Source organism: Mustelus asterias, chromosome 20 (assembly GCF_964213995.1).
Source record: "Mustelus asterias chromosome 20, sMusAst1.hap1.1, whole genome shotgun sequence".
In the NCBI taxonomy this organism is placed as follows: domain Eukaryota; kingdom Metazoa; phylum Chordata; class Chondrichthyes; order Carcharhiniformes; family Triakidae; genus Mustelus; species Mustelus asterias.
Genome location: NC_135820.1, coordinates 35,931,170 through 35,950,624, shown reverse-complemented (window position 1 = coordinate 35,950,624; position 19,455 = coordinate 35,931,170). Strand labels below are relative to the sequence as shown.

Below are 19,455 nucleotides of genomic sequence, written 5' to 3'. Positions count from 1 at the left end.
ACATCGTTTAAGACTTACCTGGATAGTCACATGAGCAGCCTGGGAATGGAGGGATACAAACGATTGGTCTAGTTGGACCAAGGAGCGGCACAGGCTTGGAGGGCCGAAGGGCCTGTTTCCTGTGCTGTACTGTTCTTTGTTCTTTGTATGTGGTATGGTCTTGGAATTGAACAAAAATCATGCCAATTTGGTCTCCATGTCATTTTTGAATGTTTGAACCACCCATTCCGCCAATCTACTTGACGATGGGTGATAAGGAGCTGTTCAGGCACGTCAGATACCATTAGAGTGCACAAAGTTCTGGAAATCATTGTTAGTAAATGCAGTGCCATTATCAGAAACCAGGGTGTCTGGCATTCTGAATGTACTGAAGTTTTGTCATAATTTCTCAATCGTAGCCTGAGAAGTCTGAGCAGTGGAACACGTGTGGTGTACCTCCAACCGTTTGGAGTGTGCATTTACTATGATTAAGAACATGGAACCCATAAAGAGCCTCACAACGTCCACATGTACATACACACATGGCCTGCTAGGCCACTCCCATTGGTGTAGGGAGGCTGAGGGAAGGAGCCTTTAATTTTCTTGGCACACTTTGCATCGCTTAACGAATTCTGTGATATCAGAGTCGAAACTGAGCCAGCATAATCATGTTTGATGCTCCTGGGTGGGCATTATATAGTTCCATTAATATTGGAAGTTATCTTGGGGGCTGAACAACTATTCAGGACCCCCCTAAAAAATGATCCAGTCCTCAACACTATGTTTGTCTTTCTTAATAAGGTAGGGTTTCATTTCTTTGAAAGGTTGTCCTCGGAATCCACCGTATAGAATCACGTGCCTTATTTTAGATAAGGTTGGATCATTTTGGATCCAGGCCTTAATTTGACTGGTAAAGTCTCCAAAACATTCAGGGTCATGAGAAACTCACAGAGTCATAGAGGTTTACAGCATGGAAACAGGCCCTTCAGCCCAACTTGTCCAGGCTGCCCTTTTTTTAATAACTCCTAAGCTAGTTCCAATTGCCTGCATTTTGCCCATATATAGAGTCATAGAAGTAATCAAACTGGTGGGCAATGGGAGGTAACTCAGTGCATCAGCTTGGCTATCCAGCTTCCAGGGTGGCCTTATAGAAGATATTCATAGGCCACCAATAACAAGGCCCAGCACTGTATCGGGGCAAAGGAGATAGAGGGGATTGCCTTGTCCTCTTTGAAAAGGCTCAATAAGGGTCTATGGTCGGTAACTATAAAAAAAACATAGATGTACTGATGGAATTTTTTCACACCAAACTGCCTGCCCTTCTTTCTCAATCTGAGAATTCCTTTGCTCGGTGTCTGAAAGGGTCCTGGATGCATACGCGATGTGCTTTTCTGTCTCGTCTTTCAAGCGATGTGATGGCACTGCCCAACCCCATATGGGGAAATATCACAAGTCAATTGTAAGAGGAATTTTCTGAGATGTCCCCCTGGAGTGCCCTGTATTTAGTTGACCTCACTCAACCAATACATAGACTGCGAAAGGTAGCATATATTTAAAGAATGAAAACGAATTTATTTGCTAATGCATGCATCAGGACAAAAACACAGTCAATGAGCATTGACTGTCCTCTCTGAGCTAATCTCGCAATTGTAAAATTGTTATATTATTCTGAACATTTCAATATCCCGCTCAGCCTTGTCAATCAGACTGGAGAGCCTAATCACAATATTACTCATTATTACCAATAATTAACCATAATGTTCCACCTGTCAACAGGAAGAGGAGATCATTAACTCATTGCCCCTGTAGGTTCCTTCCCCGTTACCCAGGAAACCTAACCCACATCTATTCCAGTAATGAAGGCCATTGCTTGCAGCTGTGAATCTTAATTGTCAAAAGGAGTCATTCTCTGCCCAAATCTGGCCTCTCCTTATCAGATTACGAGACTTCTCCAGCCTCACTACCCATGAACAAATCCACTCCCTTACATACCAGGCCTATGATTAAACTTGCTTTCGCGTATCCAAAAATAGATAAGAAACCGCCTTTTTATGCTTCATTGTATTAAAAGAAGTTGTGTTTCCAATCATGCTGCATTCAGAACGAAGTTGGCCAAGGTGCACAATACATATGTATTGAAATACAGTTTAAGTTTATAATACTTGGTTAATTTATGGTTTTACAATTTATAATACTTTTGCAGTTTATAATACCTTTGCATATTTTGTTCGAGGCACATTGTGAATTCTCACTATATATATATAAGGCACTTTATAATTACCTTAACCTAGTCTACTTATTATAGTAAAACCAAAATGAAGGGCCTCATACTAAGAATTCTATATTACCCCCATCATCGATATATTAATTATCTATTAGGATCAAAATTGGCCAATAATTTAGATGTCAGTAGTTAACATTTGACTTTAGAAAAAGTGTCTGCCCAGTTTTCCCAGGAACATCACTAGTATTTCCGTAGCAGGGCATGCAAAGGGGCCAGTATGGAAGCCAAGTCCAGGATAAATTTTCCATAATAATTTACTCATGCCGGAAGGATTTCAACTCCATGGTGTCCCTTGGGGTTGGTGCTCCCCTGATGGCCTTTACCTTATCCTCTACTGGATGTAATCACTTGTCATCTACTCAGTAGCCTAAATAGGTTACTTCAGCCGGAAACGCATTGCTCCTTCCTCAAGCAAACTTTCACTCTAGAAAATCTCTGTACAGCTTCTTCTAAATTGGATAGGTGTCCCTATTCTGAAGCCCACATGACCAAGGTGTTATCTACATATAGCACTATCTTGGGTGGCCCTTGAAGGATAACTCCTTGGAAAATGGCACATGTTGAAAACACCCCAAAGGACAAGCGAGTATACACAGAGTCCCTTATGTGTGTTGATCATCACATATTTCCAGGAGGACTCATCCAATTGAATCTGAAGATAGGCGTGGTTCACGTTCAACTTGGAAATCCTGTTAGCTTGGAGTACAAGTATTTGATTCGGGGCATGGGATTCCTATTAATTTGGAGACCCAATTGACTATTACTTTATAGTCCCCAAAAAGACAAACTGATTTGTCGGGGTAAGAACAGAGATTACAGGTGCAGCCCATTCTGCAAATTGCACAGGCTTTATTATATCTAAACTTTCAAGGCGCCCTAGTTCAGTTTCCACCTTCTCCAGCATGGAGCCTGAGACTAGACAGGCTCTGAAATACCTTGATGGAGCACTGGGGTCAACATAGAGCTTGGCCTTGGCTCCTTTTATGTTCCCCAGTCCTTCTCGAAAAACTCCAGGGTGTCTACTAATAATTTTGTACAGTCCCCCATACCTAGCCAACCAGTTCAGCCGGATCCGCTGGAACCAATCTCTTCCCATAAGGCTTGGTCCATGCTCCCTGTTGGAGAAATTCATGGCAGGTTAGAGAAATTTCAAATAATCAGGGATTTAAGTTCTAATAAAACTACTAGCAATAAGTGAAATGACCTCAGATCAGACTCACAGTCTAACAGGGGAACTGTTTGCATGAAGACGGTATGAACACAATAAGAGATTTAAATAAGTATGAGATTTGAACAAGTATTTCTGATTTAAACATGTATTTTGGATTCTTAAAATGTACTTTAGCTGAATTTTTAAAGTAATCGTACACTTTAGCCAAAGGCTGGCTGCTGCGAGGCATCATGGAATGAAGACTTAGCAGACAAACCATATTCTTTGGAACAATGAAACCACAGAATGCACATAGTTTTATCAGCAAGTTACGAACAGTATGGTTCCCAAAGCCATTTTATGAATAGGGCTGGTCAAGTTGTCCTGATAAGACAGTTCTTCTCAGACGTGAGAATGTCAGTGGTCTGGTTCAGGCATTGACATGACTGAGAAGTGGTGGGAACAGTAATGTTAACCTTTGTAGCGAAGTGTCTGGGGTTGCAAAGCGACATGGGGAGGAAGCATCCAGATTCTGCAGACTAATGAAATCCCATGATGTCAGAGGGTAGAATGCAATTGGCTAAGGTAAATGACAACTGCTAACAATGATTGATTTGCACTAATAATGACTGGTTCATAACTACCGGAAAGGCGGGAAAAGTAAAACTTGAGAAATGTATAATTGATCTGTCTGATGCATTGCAACTTCAGAGTGGTATTGGAATGCTCAGGGTCTTCTCTTCTAGAGAGGCATTGGACTGCCTAATGCTAACCTCTCCCATCGATCGTTGGTCAAATAAAGATATGTCTTTAACCGGGACACTGGCTTCATGAGTCTTTGTATTAGCTGAAGTTTCAGCATTACTTAGTCTCTGAAACCCCCCCCCCCCCCCCCCCCACACCCCTGTACAACAATGAATGGGAGACAAGCCAACTGCTGTCTGTCAGTTACTGTGACCATTGTGGTGCCTTTTATTCGTAAAACATTTCCCCCCCCCCGTGTAGATGGCTAGCCTGGTCTTCATGTCTTCCAACCTCAGAAGTTAGATACTAGATTGGAGATGCTTGCTTATATGTCTGTTCCCTGATATCAGTAAGAGTTTTAACAACACCAGGTTAAAGTCCAACAGGTTTATTTGGTAGCAAATACCATAAGCTTTCGGAGCGCTGCTCCTTCGTCAGAATTTCCACTCCATCTGACGAAGGAGCAGTGCTCTGAAAGCTTATGGTATTTGCTACCAAATAAACCTGTTGGACTTTAACCTGGTGTTGTTAAAACTCTTACTGTGTTCACCCCAGTCCAACACCGGCATCTCCACACCCTGATATCAGAGACAGCAGCTCTTGTGCTGACCTCCATCTTCAAAGGTTCACCATTCACTTGTAATTCTACCATTATTGGGGCAACATTCTTTGTGATGATACAATTCAGTTGTAACCTCTGGAAGAGAAGATAACTGCATGATATGTTCAGGTAGGTAGTGCCTTGGCTTTTTCACTAGGCAAATGCATTTTGCCTGTTCCTGAAGCTACGCCGTGGCTATTGTCCTTTGACAATGCTTGCAATAATCCATTGTCTGCCAACTGCACCTTCCTGGATTATGTTCTCTAATACTCTTGGAGTCACTACTGTCTTTACTTGACTGTTTGGTGGTGATATTAGGGTTCCTATATCAAAAGGAGCCCTCTAATATCTGATTTATACAAGCACCCTCCATTGAGGACTGATTACACAAGGCCCCTCCCCATAGTTGGAGGACATTGCTCCTTGAAGCCCCTTGTAGTTCCTGAGCCCCTTTTTCTTCATTCTCAAGTGATATGGCAAATTCAATGGGCTTTTTTAAAGTCCAAATTGCATTCTGCCAACAGCTTCTTTTGGGTAGTTGGGTCATTTATACCACATACCCATCGGTCTTGGAACATTTCATTAAAAGTCGGTCCAAGTTCACAACATTTAGCCAATTTTCACAACCCTGTCAAGGACTCAGTGACAGATTCCCCCCACCATTTTGAAGTGATATCTCTGGAGTACATCAGAGGGCTTCAAGTTATAGTGGTTTTTCACCAGGTCCACGAACTCATTGAATTTTCTGAGTCAGGAGAATCTAGATAGGTCATACCCCTGTCCCTCTGATAGATACTGAAGGTTTAGAAGGTGCTGTTGAAGGGCGCTTCGCAACTTGCTGCAGTGCTTCTTGTAGATGGTACATGCTACTGCCACCGTGCACTGGTCTGGAGAGGGTGAATACATAACTTGGTGAATGGAGTGCCAATCAAATGGGCTGCTTTATTCTGCATGTGATCAAATTTGAGAGTGGTCGGACACTCATTCAGGCAAGTGGCGAGTATTCCATCACACTCCTTGTAGATAATGGACCGAACAGTGGAGTCACGAGGTGAGTTACTCACTTTGGAATTCCAAGCCTCTGATTTGCCCTGTGGCCATGGTATTTATATGGTTGGTCCAGTTAAATTGTCAATGGTACCACTGCCCCCCCAATCATGCATTGACAGTGGGGGAATTCAGTGATGGCAACGCTGTTGATCGAGGAGATGGTTAGATTCTCTCATACCAGAAATGTTGGGAAATACAGGGTTTCATGAGATTGAGGAACTGTAGGAAATCAGTATTAGTAGAAAATGTTGTTGGGGAAATTGATGGGAATAAAGGTTGATAAATCCCCAGGGATATCCTACATCCCAGAGTACTTAAGGCAGTGGTCCTAGAAATATTGGATGCATTGGTGCATCCAAGATTCTATAGGCTCTGGAACATTTCCTACAGATTGCAGGGTAGCTAATGTAAAAAAGACAGGTAGAGAGAAAACAGCAAATTATACGCCAGTCAGCCTGATGTTGGTAACGGGAAAAATTCTAGAGTCCATTATCAAGGATTTTATAGCAGAGCATTTGGAAAGCAGTGGCAGAATTAGAGAGTCAGTATGGATTTGCAAAAGGGAAATCATGCTTGAAAATGATTGAAATTCTTCAAGGATGTAACTAGCAGAGGGGGAAGTCAGTGGATGTGCTTTATTTTGACTTTCAGAAGGTTTTCAACAAAGTCCCACATAAGAGATTAATAAATTACACAGGATTGGAGGGGTTGTGTATTGAGATGGATAGAAAACTGGTTGGCTGACAGAAAACAAAGTGTAGGAATAAATGGATATTTTTCCAAGTGACAGGCAGTGGGGTACTGCAGGGATCGTCACAATTTTTGCATTGGCTGTCTTTGCTGTGAAATGGCCTGTTTTTGCAGTGATGGACATGCCTGTTGCTGGGTAGACTTTCTCTGGGCAGCAGCCTTTTTATGGATCCTTGTGCTTGCTCAGAGCCAAGAAGCCTCCTTAGCAGCAAGCTCCAGCAAAACAGCTATCCCCAAGGCTATTTTCAGACCCAAATTTCATTCAGTTAGCAGTCTCTGGTGAATAGCTTTATTCCTCAGCCCACAAATCAGACGGTCTCTTTGTAACGTCCAGGGATTCACCAATTCTTTTTGCTTGCGATGATCATCATTCCTTATTTAGCTTGATTCAAAATAGGAAAAATCTTGGAGGCTGTCACTTCATGCTATAATTTTTAAAAATTCCTTCAGGGGATGTGGGCATCACTGATGAGGTCAAAATTTGTTGCCCTTTTTTTGGTATCTTTTGGTACTTTATTTCTAATCAAAAAAGCCAATTCAAATTAGGTCCAATCATGGTCCCCACGAGGGACAAATAAGATCCAAGCTGACAAGACATCCCATCTTAGCTCAATCCAAACAATATCCAAGCTGCCAGGATGAGGCACTGCACCACTTCCTAGGTTTGATCTATCGCTCCATCTTAAGGCTGAGATAGCTTTGAAAAATTGCATCAAGTAAAACCTCGGTATAACCTCATTGGCTACCCTAATCCTTTACTCTACCCTAGCTTAGGCAAACCACGATCAGAGGCATCTGCATACCCAGAGTTCAATGGGCTAGCCTTGTCCACTGCCTGATCATTGAGTCTCCCCTGCTGTCTTTAAACAAAGGTTTATTACATAGAACAGTACAGCACAGAACAGGCCCTTCGGCCCACGATGTTGTGCCGACCTTCATCTGAAACCAAGATCAAGCTATCCCACTCCCTACCATCCTGGTGTGCTCCATGTGCCTATCCAATAACCGCTTAAATGTTCCTAAAGTGTCTGACTCCACTATCACTGCAGGCAGTCCATTCCACACCCCAACCACTCTCTGCGTGAAGAACCTACCTCTGATATCCTTCCTATATCTCCCACCATGAACCCTATAGTTATGCCCCCTTGTAATAGCTCCATCCACCCGAGGAAATAGTCTTTGAACGTTCACTCGATCTATCCCCTTCATCATTTTATAAACCTCTATTAAGTCTCCCCTCAATCTCCTCCGCTCCAGAGAGAACAGCCCCAGCTCCCTCAACCTTTCCTCATAAGACCGACACTCCAAACCAGGCAGCATCCTGGTAAATCTCCTCTGCACTCTTTCCAGCGCTTCCACATCCTTCTTATAGTGAGGTGACCAGAACTGCACGCAATATTCCAAATGCGGTCTCACCAAGGTCCTGTACAGTTGCAGCATAACCCCACGGCTCTTAAACTCCAACCCCCTGTTAATAAAAGCTAACACACTATATGCCTTCTTCACAGCTCTATCCACTTGAGTGGCAACCTTTAGAGATCTGTGGATATGGACCCCAAGATCTCTCTGTTCCTCCACAGTCTTCAGAACCCTACCTTTGACCCTGTAATCCACATTTAAATTTGTCCTACCAAAATGAATCACCTCACATTTATCAGGGTTAAACTCCATTTGCCATTTTTCAGCCCAGCTTTGCATCCTATCTATGTCTCTTTGCAGCCTACAACACCCCTCCACCTCATCCACTACTCCACCAATCTTGGTGTCATCAGCAAATTTACTGATCCACCCTTCAGCCCCCTCCTCTAAGTCATTAATAAAAATCACAAAGAGCAGAGGACCAAGCACCGATCCCTGCGGCACTCCACTAGCAACCTGCCTCCAGTCCAAAAATTTTCCATCCACCACCACCCTCTGTCTTCGATCAGATAGCCAGTTACCTATCCAATCGGCCAACTTTCCCTCTATCCCACACCTCCTTATTCTGGCCTTTAACGTGGATGCAAAATATCCTGCAGCACTATTGCAAAGAGGATCAGGTACGTTACCTCTGGTGTCTTAGCCAATATGTTTCCCTCAAACATTGTCACATAAGATTAGCTGGTCATTATCACAATGTTGTTTGTACACAGCCTGCTATGTTTCTTACAATGTTTACAAAAAAAGTACTTAATTGGCTGTAAAGTGTTTTGGGAAGTTCCCCATACTCTTCACTTGGGGCATTGAAAATGTTTATTAAGTTTTTTCCATGTCTCTAAATCTAACTAGGGATGGGTACTTTTGATGGCTCTACATCACAAGTTCTATCAAAATTCTTGGGGTAGAAATTAATTTTGGGCAGCATCAGATTGGCTGCCCATTATATGCAGCCCCTAATATTTGGTTTTATTAAATCAAATAAAATCAGGTTCTGCATAAAACAGGTCGCCCAAAGTGACACAGCCCATTTAGCTTCACCCGCCTAAGGTAGATTTCTACCTTTGTCTTTTTAGCCAGCATCTCTGCTGATTGCAAAATAGACTCATTGCTAAAATCATCTCCGAAACTGTTTAATTTCCTTAAACCAAGCCTGTGCCAAACAGGTCTTACCTTCCAATCCACAGTGGCACAAACCTGAAGACTATCTGGGCAGCCTTTCCACACAACTGCCTGGCCAAGGTATAAGGAAAAAGCTCTTCAACTGACAACCAGTCTAATCACCAACCTTTAATTCTCCCAACAACTTGTACAATTTCAACTGGTGGTTCTTTGAATCTCCTGGTTTTTTTACCAAATAAATTGTGCGCGCTCCCTCTGTACTCTATTTTGAAATTAACTCTCTTTCAGGTGATCTTTAACTGATCAAAGAAATAACAAACCATCATCTTAGCAAAATACTTTATTTTTACAATTACAAACAGAACTGCTGATAGGAAGAGGATGTTGCTAGAACCAAACTAATTAGCAAGGTCGTATTTACCATGTTTGCTGGTGATAAGTATGAATTAATTGCAGCTTTTAAAAAATATTTGACTGTCACAGGCATTAATATTTTGTGAAATTGGGTAGATATGATATTCATATTTAAGTTCTCAATGCCCAGAAAATTGCTTCAAAAAGGGGAGAAGCATAAACTTCCCATTTTTGATTCATAAAAACATGGGGCCATTTAAAAAGACTTAAGAACATAAATTTTTAAAATCACGATACTCAATTTATAATTCAGCTGTTGTACTAAATCAAGAAAAATACAACATGCATGCACAAAATGTTGATACAAAATAATATAAAAATATAAAATCACTGATTGTAGGATTTGATAGATCTAGTTCTTTCAATAATATTTCAACAACAATAATGGCTCCTTGAGATCATTTTCTTTTTGAAATGGTGATCAAAACGTTAGTTGACTTGATTTTAATTTAAATGTTGCTACATATGCAGCAGGGTTTGATGTTGGTAACATTTATAACAGGAATACTGTGCACATAATTAAAGACAAAATCCTTTGGCACTTTGCTTTTTGTTTTATAGTGTTTTGTCATATGACCTATTAGAACACCTCTGACCTCAGTTGCAGAGTATACATCATTTATAACCAAAACAGGTCTTTCATTTTTAACGTTTTTGCTAATGTTAATTATAAGTTTGTAGATTTAGTATTTTACCTCTAGCAGGTTAGAATTTCATAGCTCAATTTATAAACGTAATGACAATGCATGAGTGCACTACACCCTACGAAGTAGGAAAATTACCACGGATCAAGTAGAAACTGAAAATAAAATGCTTTTAAAGCACTGATTGCCAAAGGACTGCACTACATTTTATTTAGATGATGGGCTGTAATTATTTGTTGCAGAAAACTTGAGCAAGAGTTAGGCATGACAAGTGCACTACTCTCTTCCACTTGAGCCAAAATCCTAGTTAAAGGTTGTCAAATGCCGTGATTTTACCCAAAGTCCCTGTCCCAAGCACTCCAAAATATTCAAAATTAGTTAGAACTTTCAGGTCTGTTGATTCAAGAGTTGCAATAAAGCTAACTCCTTTATGCCAGAACTTATATCAACTGCATTTGGTTCATTCTCTAACAGCAGCCACAGTGCTCTGCTTTTGGTCAACTGAGTTGTCCCACCCGCCCCATTAGCCTTCGTAATCTCTCTTGAATTGAACATTTCAGATGTATTTTTCTCAATAATACATCATATGTATACTCAACTGGCTGAAAATAAGCAAACATTAAAATAAGGGTGTACCAGATAATAGTTCATACTTCTAGTTCATTTTTTATTTTATAATTCAACACTAACCCATTTCACATTCACCTAGCAATTTGATTTCTATTCAATATTACTGTTTAAGCTTCTTACAAATTACATTCAAAGGTTTCTACATATTTGCAGGCGGAGAAATTACACACAAAAAAAGTAATCTTTCCGAGAATACTCCTGTTTAAGAGACATTTGAAAATTATGCATGGAACAGACTTAAGGCATATTCTGAAGGGTGCTACATTACAAGCTAAAACTAAATTGCACTTAAGTGGCCTGAGTACTCTCATAACCTAACCTTAAAGGGGAATTCCACATTAAGTACCATGACCGAGATTGACCTGTATCAGAGACTGTTTTTGGGTAATCATGAAAGCTTCAGATATCAGCAAACTGCACAAAGTGCACTTGCTTAGGGAGACAAAGAAATGCCTCACTCTGCAATTCCCCTGAGAATATTGTGCAGTTAAAAGGAGATCACATCCCTCTTCATCTATTGACAATTGATGCCCAGTCCCGAGCAAAATTGCTATATTTGGCAACATTGAAAATACAGTAGTGATGCAGCTTGGTGAGGACACATTATACAAATATTACCTTTGTCAAATCCCCGGCTGGTTTTCCACTGAGCAAAAAATAGATTTTTTCCCTCAACATTCCGAATTATTTGGACAGAATAGCTGCCAGATTAGAATAGGCATGGTTGTCATGTTGGCTTTGGAAGAAATACAAATTCCTGCAACGAATTACGAATAGTAATAATTTGATTGCTCATAGTAATTAATGATCGTTGAAGAAAATGCTTTAGATTGTTAAGTCCTATATAAATTATAGTGGTGGGAATGTCATTACAGAATGCTATTCTTAATTTTCAGCCAAGAGGATAAATAACTGTAAATTTAGAGAATACCAAACTTATGTTGCACTGTCAAACCCAAGAGGTTTAACCAGACTTTTCTTTTAGAAAGCTCAGGCACAATGTAGATACTATGCTAAGATAAACTGCATTTCCCAATTATGCACCACAGACAGATTGCAAATAAAGCAAAAACAGATTTAGAATTTTAGAAAGCATTCTTATTTTTCCCAAATCACTGCAGATGAACCTGGAGTCTGTATTGTCATTACATGTAGTTAGAAATTCCAACTATGAGGCATTTCTGCTCCACTAATTTGGTTGATTAGTCTTTAGTGACATTCAAGTAGCATAAGAGGAAGTTCCTTTTAGATAATTTCTCCTCCCACCCCACGTAAATGTAGCAAATAAAAATGTAAAGTCGCCATTCCGGGAGGAACCCATTAGAAAATGTCAATCGGGACTGGAATCTGGGGCTTAGTTGTCACAAGCCAAGAGACGGGCGCTCTTGTGTCGTGATGCAACTCATCAAAATCTCACTCAGATGGGTGGACACTTCCTTTGTTCACAGTTGTATTTATACTGAAAATGTGGTCAACTTTCCTCTCAAGATGTACAAATGCATTTCATCCAGTGCATAATTTAATTTGTTCATACAAATAAGAAAAGGCAACCAAAAAAGAAATTTATATTGATAGGACCAAGGCAATTTAATAGTGTTTGGTCAGGGTGGTTGAATTATTTCTTGTTTGTTTAAAATAAAAATTTCCAGCTGCCTTTTGGAACTAATCCATTGAAAACAAATAAAAGCACTAAATATGTAAGCTTTTAACCAATCAAATTCACACAATAGTTTACATGTTGTCAAGGACACTCATTCCAGTTTCTTTTAAACTGAAAAATTTGTCTACAAGTATGGAGTTCGATTTCAACCAAACTGTTCATGAAATGCAGTTGGGGAAAAAAATACTGCCAGTGATCTCATACTAAAGGGCTTAGAGTTCAGAAACGGTCACACAGCTTTTAAAAGACATTTAAACTTTAAGCATACACATGCTTGAACCGAGGATTTTTTAATGACGGAAAGTAAAGTACCCTCTGCATAATATAAAGCTACATTTTGGTTTGTCGCATCTCTGTGGCTGAAAAGGTTTGAATCAGCTTAAAAAATGTTTTTCCTAGTTAAACAAAAAAGCAATTTAATAGGGGTCATTGATTTTGCTCTGTGTCATTAAACAGCTGAAACAACTTACACACACTCATGATACAAAACAAATCTTTCTAAATATAGCAGGCTGTTCATTAGTTAATGTAGTCTGCTGCAGTGAGAGAAAAGCCAGTTGGAATTATGAGCCCACAGTACAAAACCAAGTTCAGCAGTCACACACCTTAACAAGTTAGGCCTGAAGCTCAAAATATTAACAAAAGTGCACCACATTCCTCCACAGAGGGCAAAACGGTATTTAAAAACAAAAAATACTAGGAAAAGAACAGCTGGTCTGGAGGCACCCATGGAGAGTGAAAGAGATAATGTTTTGAGTTTGCATGACTCATCTTCAGAATTAAAGGGAGGGAGCAACATGATGGATTTTATCCTGTTTAAGAGGAGGTGGAGCAAAATAGGTCAGAGATAGGTGGAAGTTTAGGAGTAATTTAACAAAGATGACATGGAACACAAGGCAACAGTATACAGTCTGTAACACTATCACTAATACTCTCTTTGTCTTGATTTCCATGACACCTTTGTCAAATCTTTCCTGAGCTCCACGTATCCCTGACCTTTTATTTTGCTCCACCTCCTCTTAAACAGAATAAAATCCATCACATTTATCCATCTCTATCTCTGACGAACTTGAAACGTTAACTCTGTTTTCTATCTCCAGAGGCCGTCAGACCTGCTGAACTATTTCAACATTTTCTGTTTTTATTTCAGAATTCCAGCATTCACAGTATTTTGCTTTTACTTTAGTGGCAAAACAGTATTTTTGGAGTTGTTACAGGCACCAATTAGAAAACTATGGTACATAATCTACCGATGTACCTTGAGCCAGACTTGTTTGGAAATGTCAATTTTTAAATCAAATATGAAAAGCTTCTGTGCAGGACTAGCTTTTTGTAAGGATATAACTGACTGCAGGTTACTATAAATTTCTATAGTAAGAAAGTTTCTCCTTATGACTGGTCCAATGGGCACCATCACTGAATACTTGAATTTATTATTCTGGGTTATATAACCAACAGTCATTTTTAAAGTTAGAGTTTCCTTACTTTTGGAGGAACATATAACAAAAAAGTTAAAATAGTTGTGCTTAAAAGGGCAAAGTGAGTGGCCAGTTTGGGGAACTGGTCATTAACTTGTCATATTCACGTGCAATAATAATTCCGAACCTATGGGCAGTATATAGGCCTCTAACAAGTCTGCACTCCTGTTTGTGCCAACAATTTGTCACAGTTCCCACTTCAGATGGAAATTGGTGTACTCTACTAGCACCGTCCTTCAATTCACTCAATTATCTGTACTGTGGACTCATGCACACTGTTTATATTGCTCATCTGGTTCTCAATGTCATAACAGATGCCCCACTTGACATCCTGATTAGACAAGAAAGCATCCATCACTCATGGCCTAGGACTGATGTGTATTTGGAATTTACAGGTTAATAGCAGTGGCTTTGAATAGTGTTTATTTTTCTCCATATTTCAAATTGCTGTAAACCATCACATTAGGGTTACTACAGCTCCAATGCAATTTGCATGTAGGTGTCTCAAAAGTTTAGCCCTGCTGTTTTAGGCCCCATCATATTCCAGAACCATGTCTTTAAGAAGTTGTCACACACAACGGAGGTATTGCGGTTTGACTCCTGAGAAAAGGGTATTAGTTCAGTCACTAGAGAAAAGGTCACCAGCTGAGGGCAATGGTGCTAAACCACCTGTAACATTCGGGAGCAATGAAAGGTCTGGCAAATTCTGGATGTGCGATTTCAGCTCTTTCCGGACTTGTGTTACTTGAGCCAGTTTCTGTTTGTATTCCTGCAGAACAGAACAGTCACCATTAGACAACAATAATTCTACCTGTAACAGAGTCTTTAATTCTGCTGCTAAAACAATTGACTAAATTACATAGGCATATAGATCTCACACACTTCTCAACATAGAGACGTACCAGAGCATATCACAGAAGCCTTAAGAAAACAAATGCAAAACCAAAGGAGGAACGATAAGGAGAAATGACCTTAGGTGACCAAAGCCTTAGTTAAATATAATAGATTTTAAAGAGTGTCTTTCGGAGAGAACAAAATGAAGAAATGGCACTATACAGAGAGGAACTAAAGAGCATGTGGTCTAGTTGCCTGAAGGCACAGTAATCAGTGGTGAGGCAAAAGGAGAAGGATGCACAAGGCCAGAGACAGAGGAATCCCAACAGAACAGAAGGAGGCCATTTGGACCATCATGTCTGCATCTACTCTTCAAAAGAGTATCTTACCCAGGCCCACTCCCTCCACCCTATCCCTGCGCATTTACCATGGGTAAACCACCTAACCTACACATCTTTGGACACTAAGGGGCAATTTAGCATGACCAATCCACCTACCTGCACATCTTTGGACTGTGGGAAGAAACCGGAGCACCCGGAGGAAATCCACACAGACATGGAGAGAACTCCACACAGTCACCAAGGCCGGAAATGAACCCAGGTCCCTGGCGCTGTGAGGCAGCAATGTTAACCACTCTGCCACCGTGCCATTCGTGAGATGGACTAGGATAGATGAAGAGGCTGGTGAAGCTAGTGATGAAAGTAGGTGGTCACTTATAGAGGGCATATTGAATTGGAGACACAATGTGGGGTCAAACATAATGCCAAGAAATAAATAATCAATTTTTGCCTGAAAAAGTGGCCTGGGAGGGTATTGAGTCAATGGCTAAGGTGGAGAACTTATATGGAGGGCCTGAACACCATGGTTTTGGTCCTTCTAGCAGATGGAAATTCAATGTCCTTTGAATACTAGATGTTGGATATGCGATCCCTAGCGCTGCAATGGGAAGAGAAAACATTGCTAGGGATGTTCTGGCAATGATTGAGTAACAGTTGAGCCAAGTTGAGGCAGCTCCTCCATCTGGACATTGATAGGGCATAGATTGGAGGAAGATAGTTGAGGAAGGATAATGCACTATGGTCAGTCAGAGAATGTGGTTTGTGACTTTAGTTAGGATTGTTTTGGAACTTTGGGAGAAACAAAAACCTGACTGGAGCAAGAGATTGGCAGTCAATACATAAAGGACTGCAGAGAGAAAGGGGAGGTTGAAGATAACGTGTTAATTAACAAGGACAGAAAAGAAGGATATTTCAATGACATTAACATGCTGAACGGTTTTTATACTCTATTAGTAATGTTAAGAACATGGCCGAGGTAAACACTGGGTTATTCCAAATCTAGAAGGGAAACTTGAAATTATGCCCCTCAACTGTATTTTGCAATTTGATATGTGAAGGCTTGAAATCTAGAGAATGATGTCCCAAACATTGTAATGATTTTAAATGAAATAAATGTTCATTTCTCAATAAAAACAATAAAATAAGCTAGAAGTACCCTTAACTAAGACAAGTGCTGCACATAGTCAATTCAATACAACCTTTATTTCACTACGTTCAGAGCCAATTCTCCCAATGTTCCACAACATCTTACAGATCTTAAAAATTATTTAAAAATCCAGTAACAGTTGCCAAACCAAGCAGTTCTCTCTTTGGGGTTTGCTTCCGAGGCTTTTCAAGACAGGTTTTCTTTTCAGACTGCTTGCTGGGAGTTAAACAGCTCCAGTTGTGGCTGAGGTCTGAAACAGGTTTAATCATCTCCTGATATCATGAGTTTTCCCGTGTCTGAACTAACCACTATGTAAATGCAAAGTTCACACCTGTCTCCTCCTTTGAACTTCAGCACCTTTTTCAAACCCTTTATGCTCTGTTCCCCACTGTTACCAGCTTGCCTCAGGTAAACATCTGTTCATGTTGTTAGACTCACTAACATATCAAAAGCATTAGTTCCATAAGCATAGCCAAACTGTCCTGCCTTAAGCAGCTTACATGCTCCAAAAGTTTTTAAAATATAACCAGCAGAAAATATTCTAAGATTTCCCTGATATTTTCATGTCTTTACTATTTTTCCTGACAATAATAATCCACCTACTCAAAGTGAACCAAAATGGCAAAATTGTTTTTCTACATCCTCAACGTGCAGTCATCAATAACAACTCCAAACAAAACTTTCAATCTTTCTATGTCACAACTGTACTAACAAAGCTGTGCCGTAACAAAACTTGGATTCTGCTGACAGCCCAACTACATGACCAGGAATTTTTGCAAATGTTATGGTTATGCCTGCTATTCCAAAACTGACAACACTTCATAAATGTCAACATCTGTTAATGGACTAATTATATAACTGTAGAATGATACAGCACTAAAGCAGGTCATTTGTGTGTGTCCCAGCTCATTGTTGCAGCTATCCAATTAATGCCAGTCCTCTGCTCTTCCCCCATAGTCCCGTGATGACTTTCTCCCCATCAAGCAGCATTTATCAATTCTCTTTTGAATGTTACTATTGCTTCTGCTGCCACCTACCTTTCATGCAATGTATTTCACATTACAACAACTCTGTATAAAATGTTTTTTGATGTCGCCGCTCATATTAAATCTGTATCCTCTGGTTACCGAACCTTCTGTCAGTCTCTCCTGATTTATTCTAAAAAAAACATTCATAATTCTGAACAGTTCAAACCAATCTCCTGTTATCCTTCTCTGCTCTAAAGAGAACATGCACAGATTTCTCCAATCTTTTCAAATAACTGAAATCCCCTCATTCCTGCTACCATTTTAATAAATCTGTTCTGCACAATCTAAGACTTGACATCTTACCTAAAGTGTGGTGTCAAAAATTGATAATAGCCCAGCTGAAGGCTAATCATTGTTTTCCTAAAGGTTTAGCAAAATCCTTCTTGTACTGTACACTTTGTCTCCATTAATAAAGCCAAGGATCCTATTTGTTATATTTTTAAAATGGCCATTTCAATTATATTGTCATCTTCAAAGATTTTGCATGTAGGTCTCTCTCCTGCTGCACCTACTTTATCAATGTATCACTAAGTCTATATTATCTCTCCTCAATCTTCATACCAAAACTTTACACTTCAAGCACTATGTCTTCCTGAAGTCTTTTACTATCCTCATTGTTTAACTACATTTCTAGGTCTTGTGCCATCAGAAAACTTTAAAACTATGCCATGTATGCACAAGCCTAATGGGCAAGAGCAAAGGATTGAATACTGACCTCTTGTGGAATACTGTTTAATTCTCTCCAGCCTGAAAAACAACCATTCACCCCCACTCTCTGCTATATGAAAGACAACTGCATTGACACAGGGAACTGCTAAGTTGATTGGCCAGTAAGTGCTCAGTGTAGAGGGCAGTGTGTGAAAAACTAGTGTCTGGAATAAGGGAAAATCAGGGCCTATATAATAAGGTGATACAAGTAACCCAAAGTAGAATGGAGTTACTACAAGCGAAGTAAAGTCATGGCAGGGCAGCTCAGTCGAGTAGAATGCATGCCCTATAATATATGCAAAGTCATGGCTGCTCCTGGTGTCCTAGATCGACGATATGTGCAGGGTGTTGCCAGCTGCAGAAATTTGAGCCCCGGTTTCAAGTCGAGTTGGGGCCACTGTGATGTAACTGCAAGGCTGAGAGTTAATACATTCAGCGAGGTGTTCATACCGCAGCTTAAGGGCTTGAGGCAGAGAGGGAATGGGTGACCCCCCCAGGCAGTCCAAGTGAACCAAGCAGGTAGCACAGAAGTCCACAGGGGTCCCACTCGGAAATCGGTTTTACATTTTGGAAGCTGGTGAGGATGCTGGTTGTTCAGATGAATGCAATCAGAGCCAAGTTTGTGGCACCACGAGCGACTAGGCTGTACAGGATGGGAAGGAGGAGCAACAGTGATAGGGGATTCATTAGTTAGTGGAATTGAAAGGTGTTCCTGTGGCTGTAGACGTGACTTGAGAATGATATGTTGCCTCGCTGGTGCTAGGGTCAAGGATGTCACAGGATGGCCTTCTGGGGAGGATGAACAGCCAGAGGTCATGATCCACATTGGTGCCAATAGCTTGGGTAGGAAGAGGGATGGGGTTCTACAATCAGAATTGAGGGTGCTAGGCAGAAAATCAGCAAGCAGGACATCAAATGTTGGTATCTCTGAATTATTCTCAATGCCATGTGAAAATGAGTACAGATATATGAGAATAAAGCAGATGAATGCGTGGCTAGAAGTTTGGCTGTTTTTAGATTTCTGGGACTGGCTCTGGAGAAGGATATAACCTGTACAAGCGAGCTGGGTTGCACCTGAACAGAGTTGGGACTGAGTTCCTTGCGAGGCGTTTTACTCGCACTGTCAGGAGGGCTTTAAACTAACTCAGCAGGACTGTGGCAACCAAGAGGAAATATTAGAGAGGAATACAGGACGCACAAAATACTGGGAGGGACAGAAAGCACCAGTATAGAAAATAAAGGCAAAATATTGGAGATGCTTGAATCTGAAACAAAAATGGAAAACTCTGGAGAAACTGCAGGTCTGACAGCATCTGTGGAGTAAGTAGTCTCACAGCACCAGATCAAAGTCCAACAGTTTATTTGGTAGCATGAGCTTTCGGAGCGCCGCTCCTTAATCTGGTGAGTGCACTCACTGGATGAAGGAACAACGCTCCAAAAGCTTGTGCTACCAAATAAACCTGTTGGACTTTAACCTG

At 40.5% G+C, this 19,455-nt stretch overlaps 1 protein-coding gene across 2 annotated transcripts in view; it reads right to left on the bottom strand.

Moving 5' to 3' along the window:
- Positions 1–9,560: 9,560 nt before the first annotated feature.
- The window catches only part of rprd1b (regulation of nuclear pre-mRNA domain containing 1B), a 51,932-nt gene continuing 42,037 nt past the window's right edge, over positions 9,561–19,455 (bottom strand). For both annotated transcript variants that reach the window (XM_078236410.1, XM_078236411.1), the window contains one exon: positions 9,561–14,691. In XM_078236410.1, the coding sequence (XP_078092536.1) occupies positions 14,542–14,691 (150 nt within the window). In that variant the 3' untranslated portion in view covers positions 9,561–14,541. The remainder of the gene's footprint in view (positions 14,692–19,455) is intronic.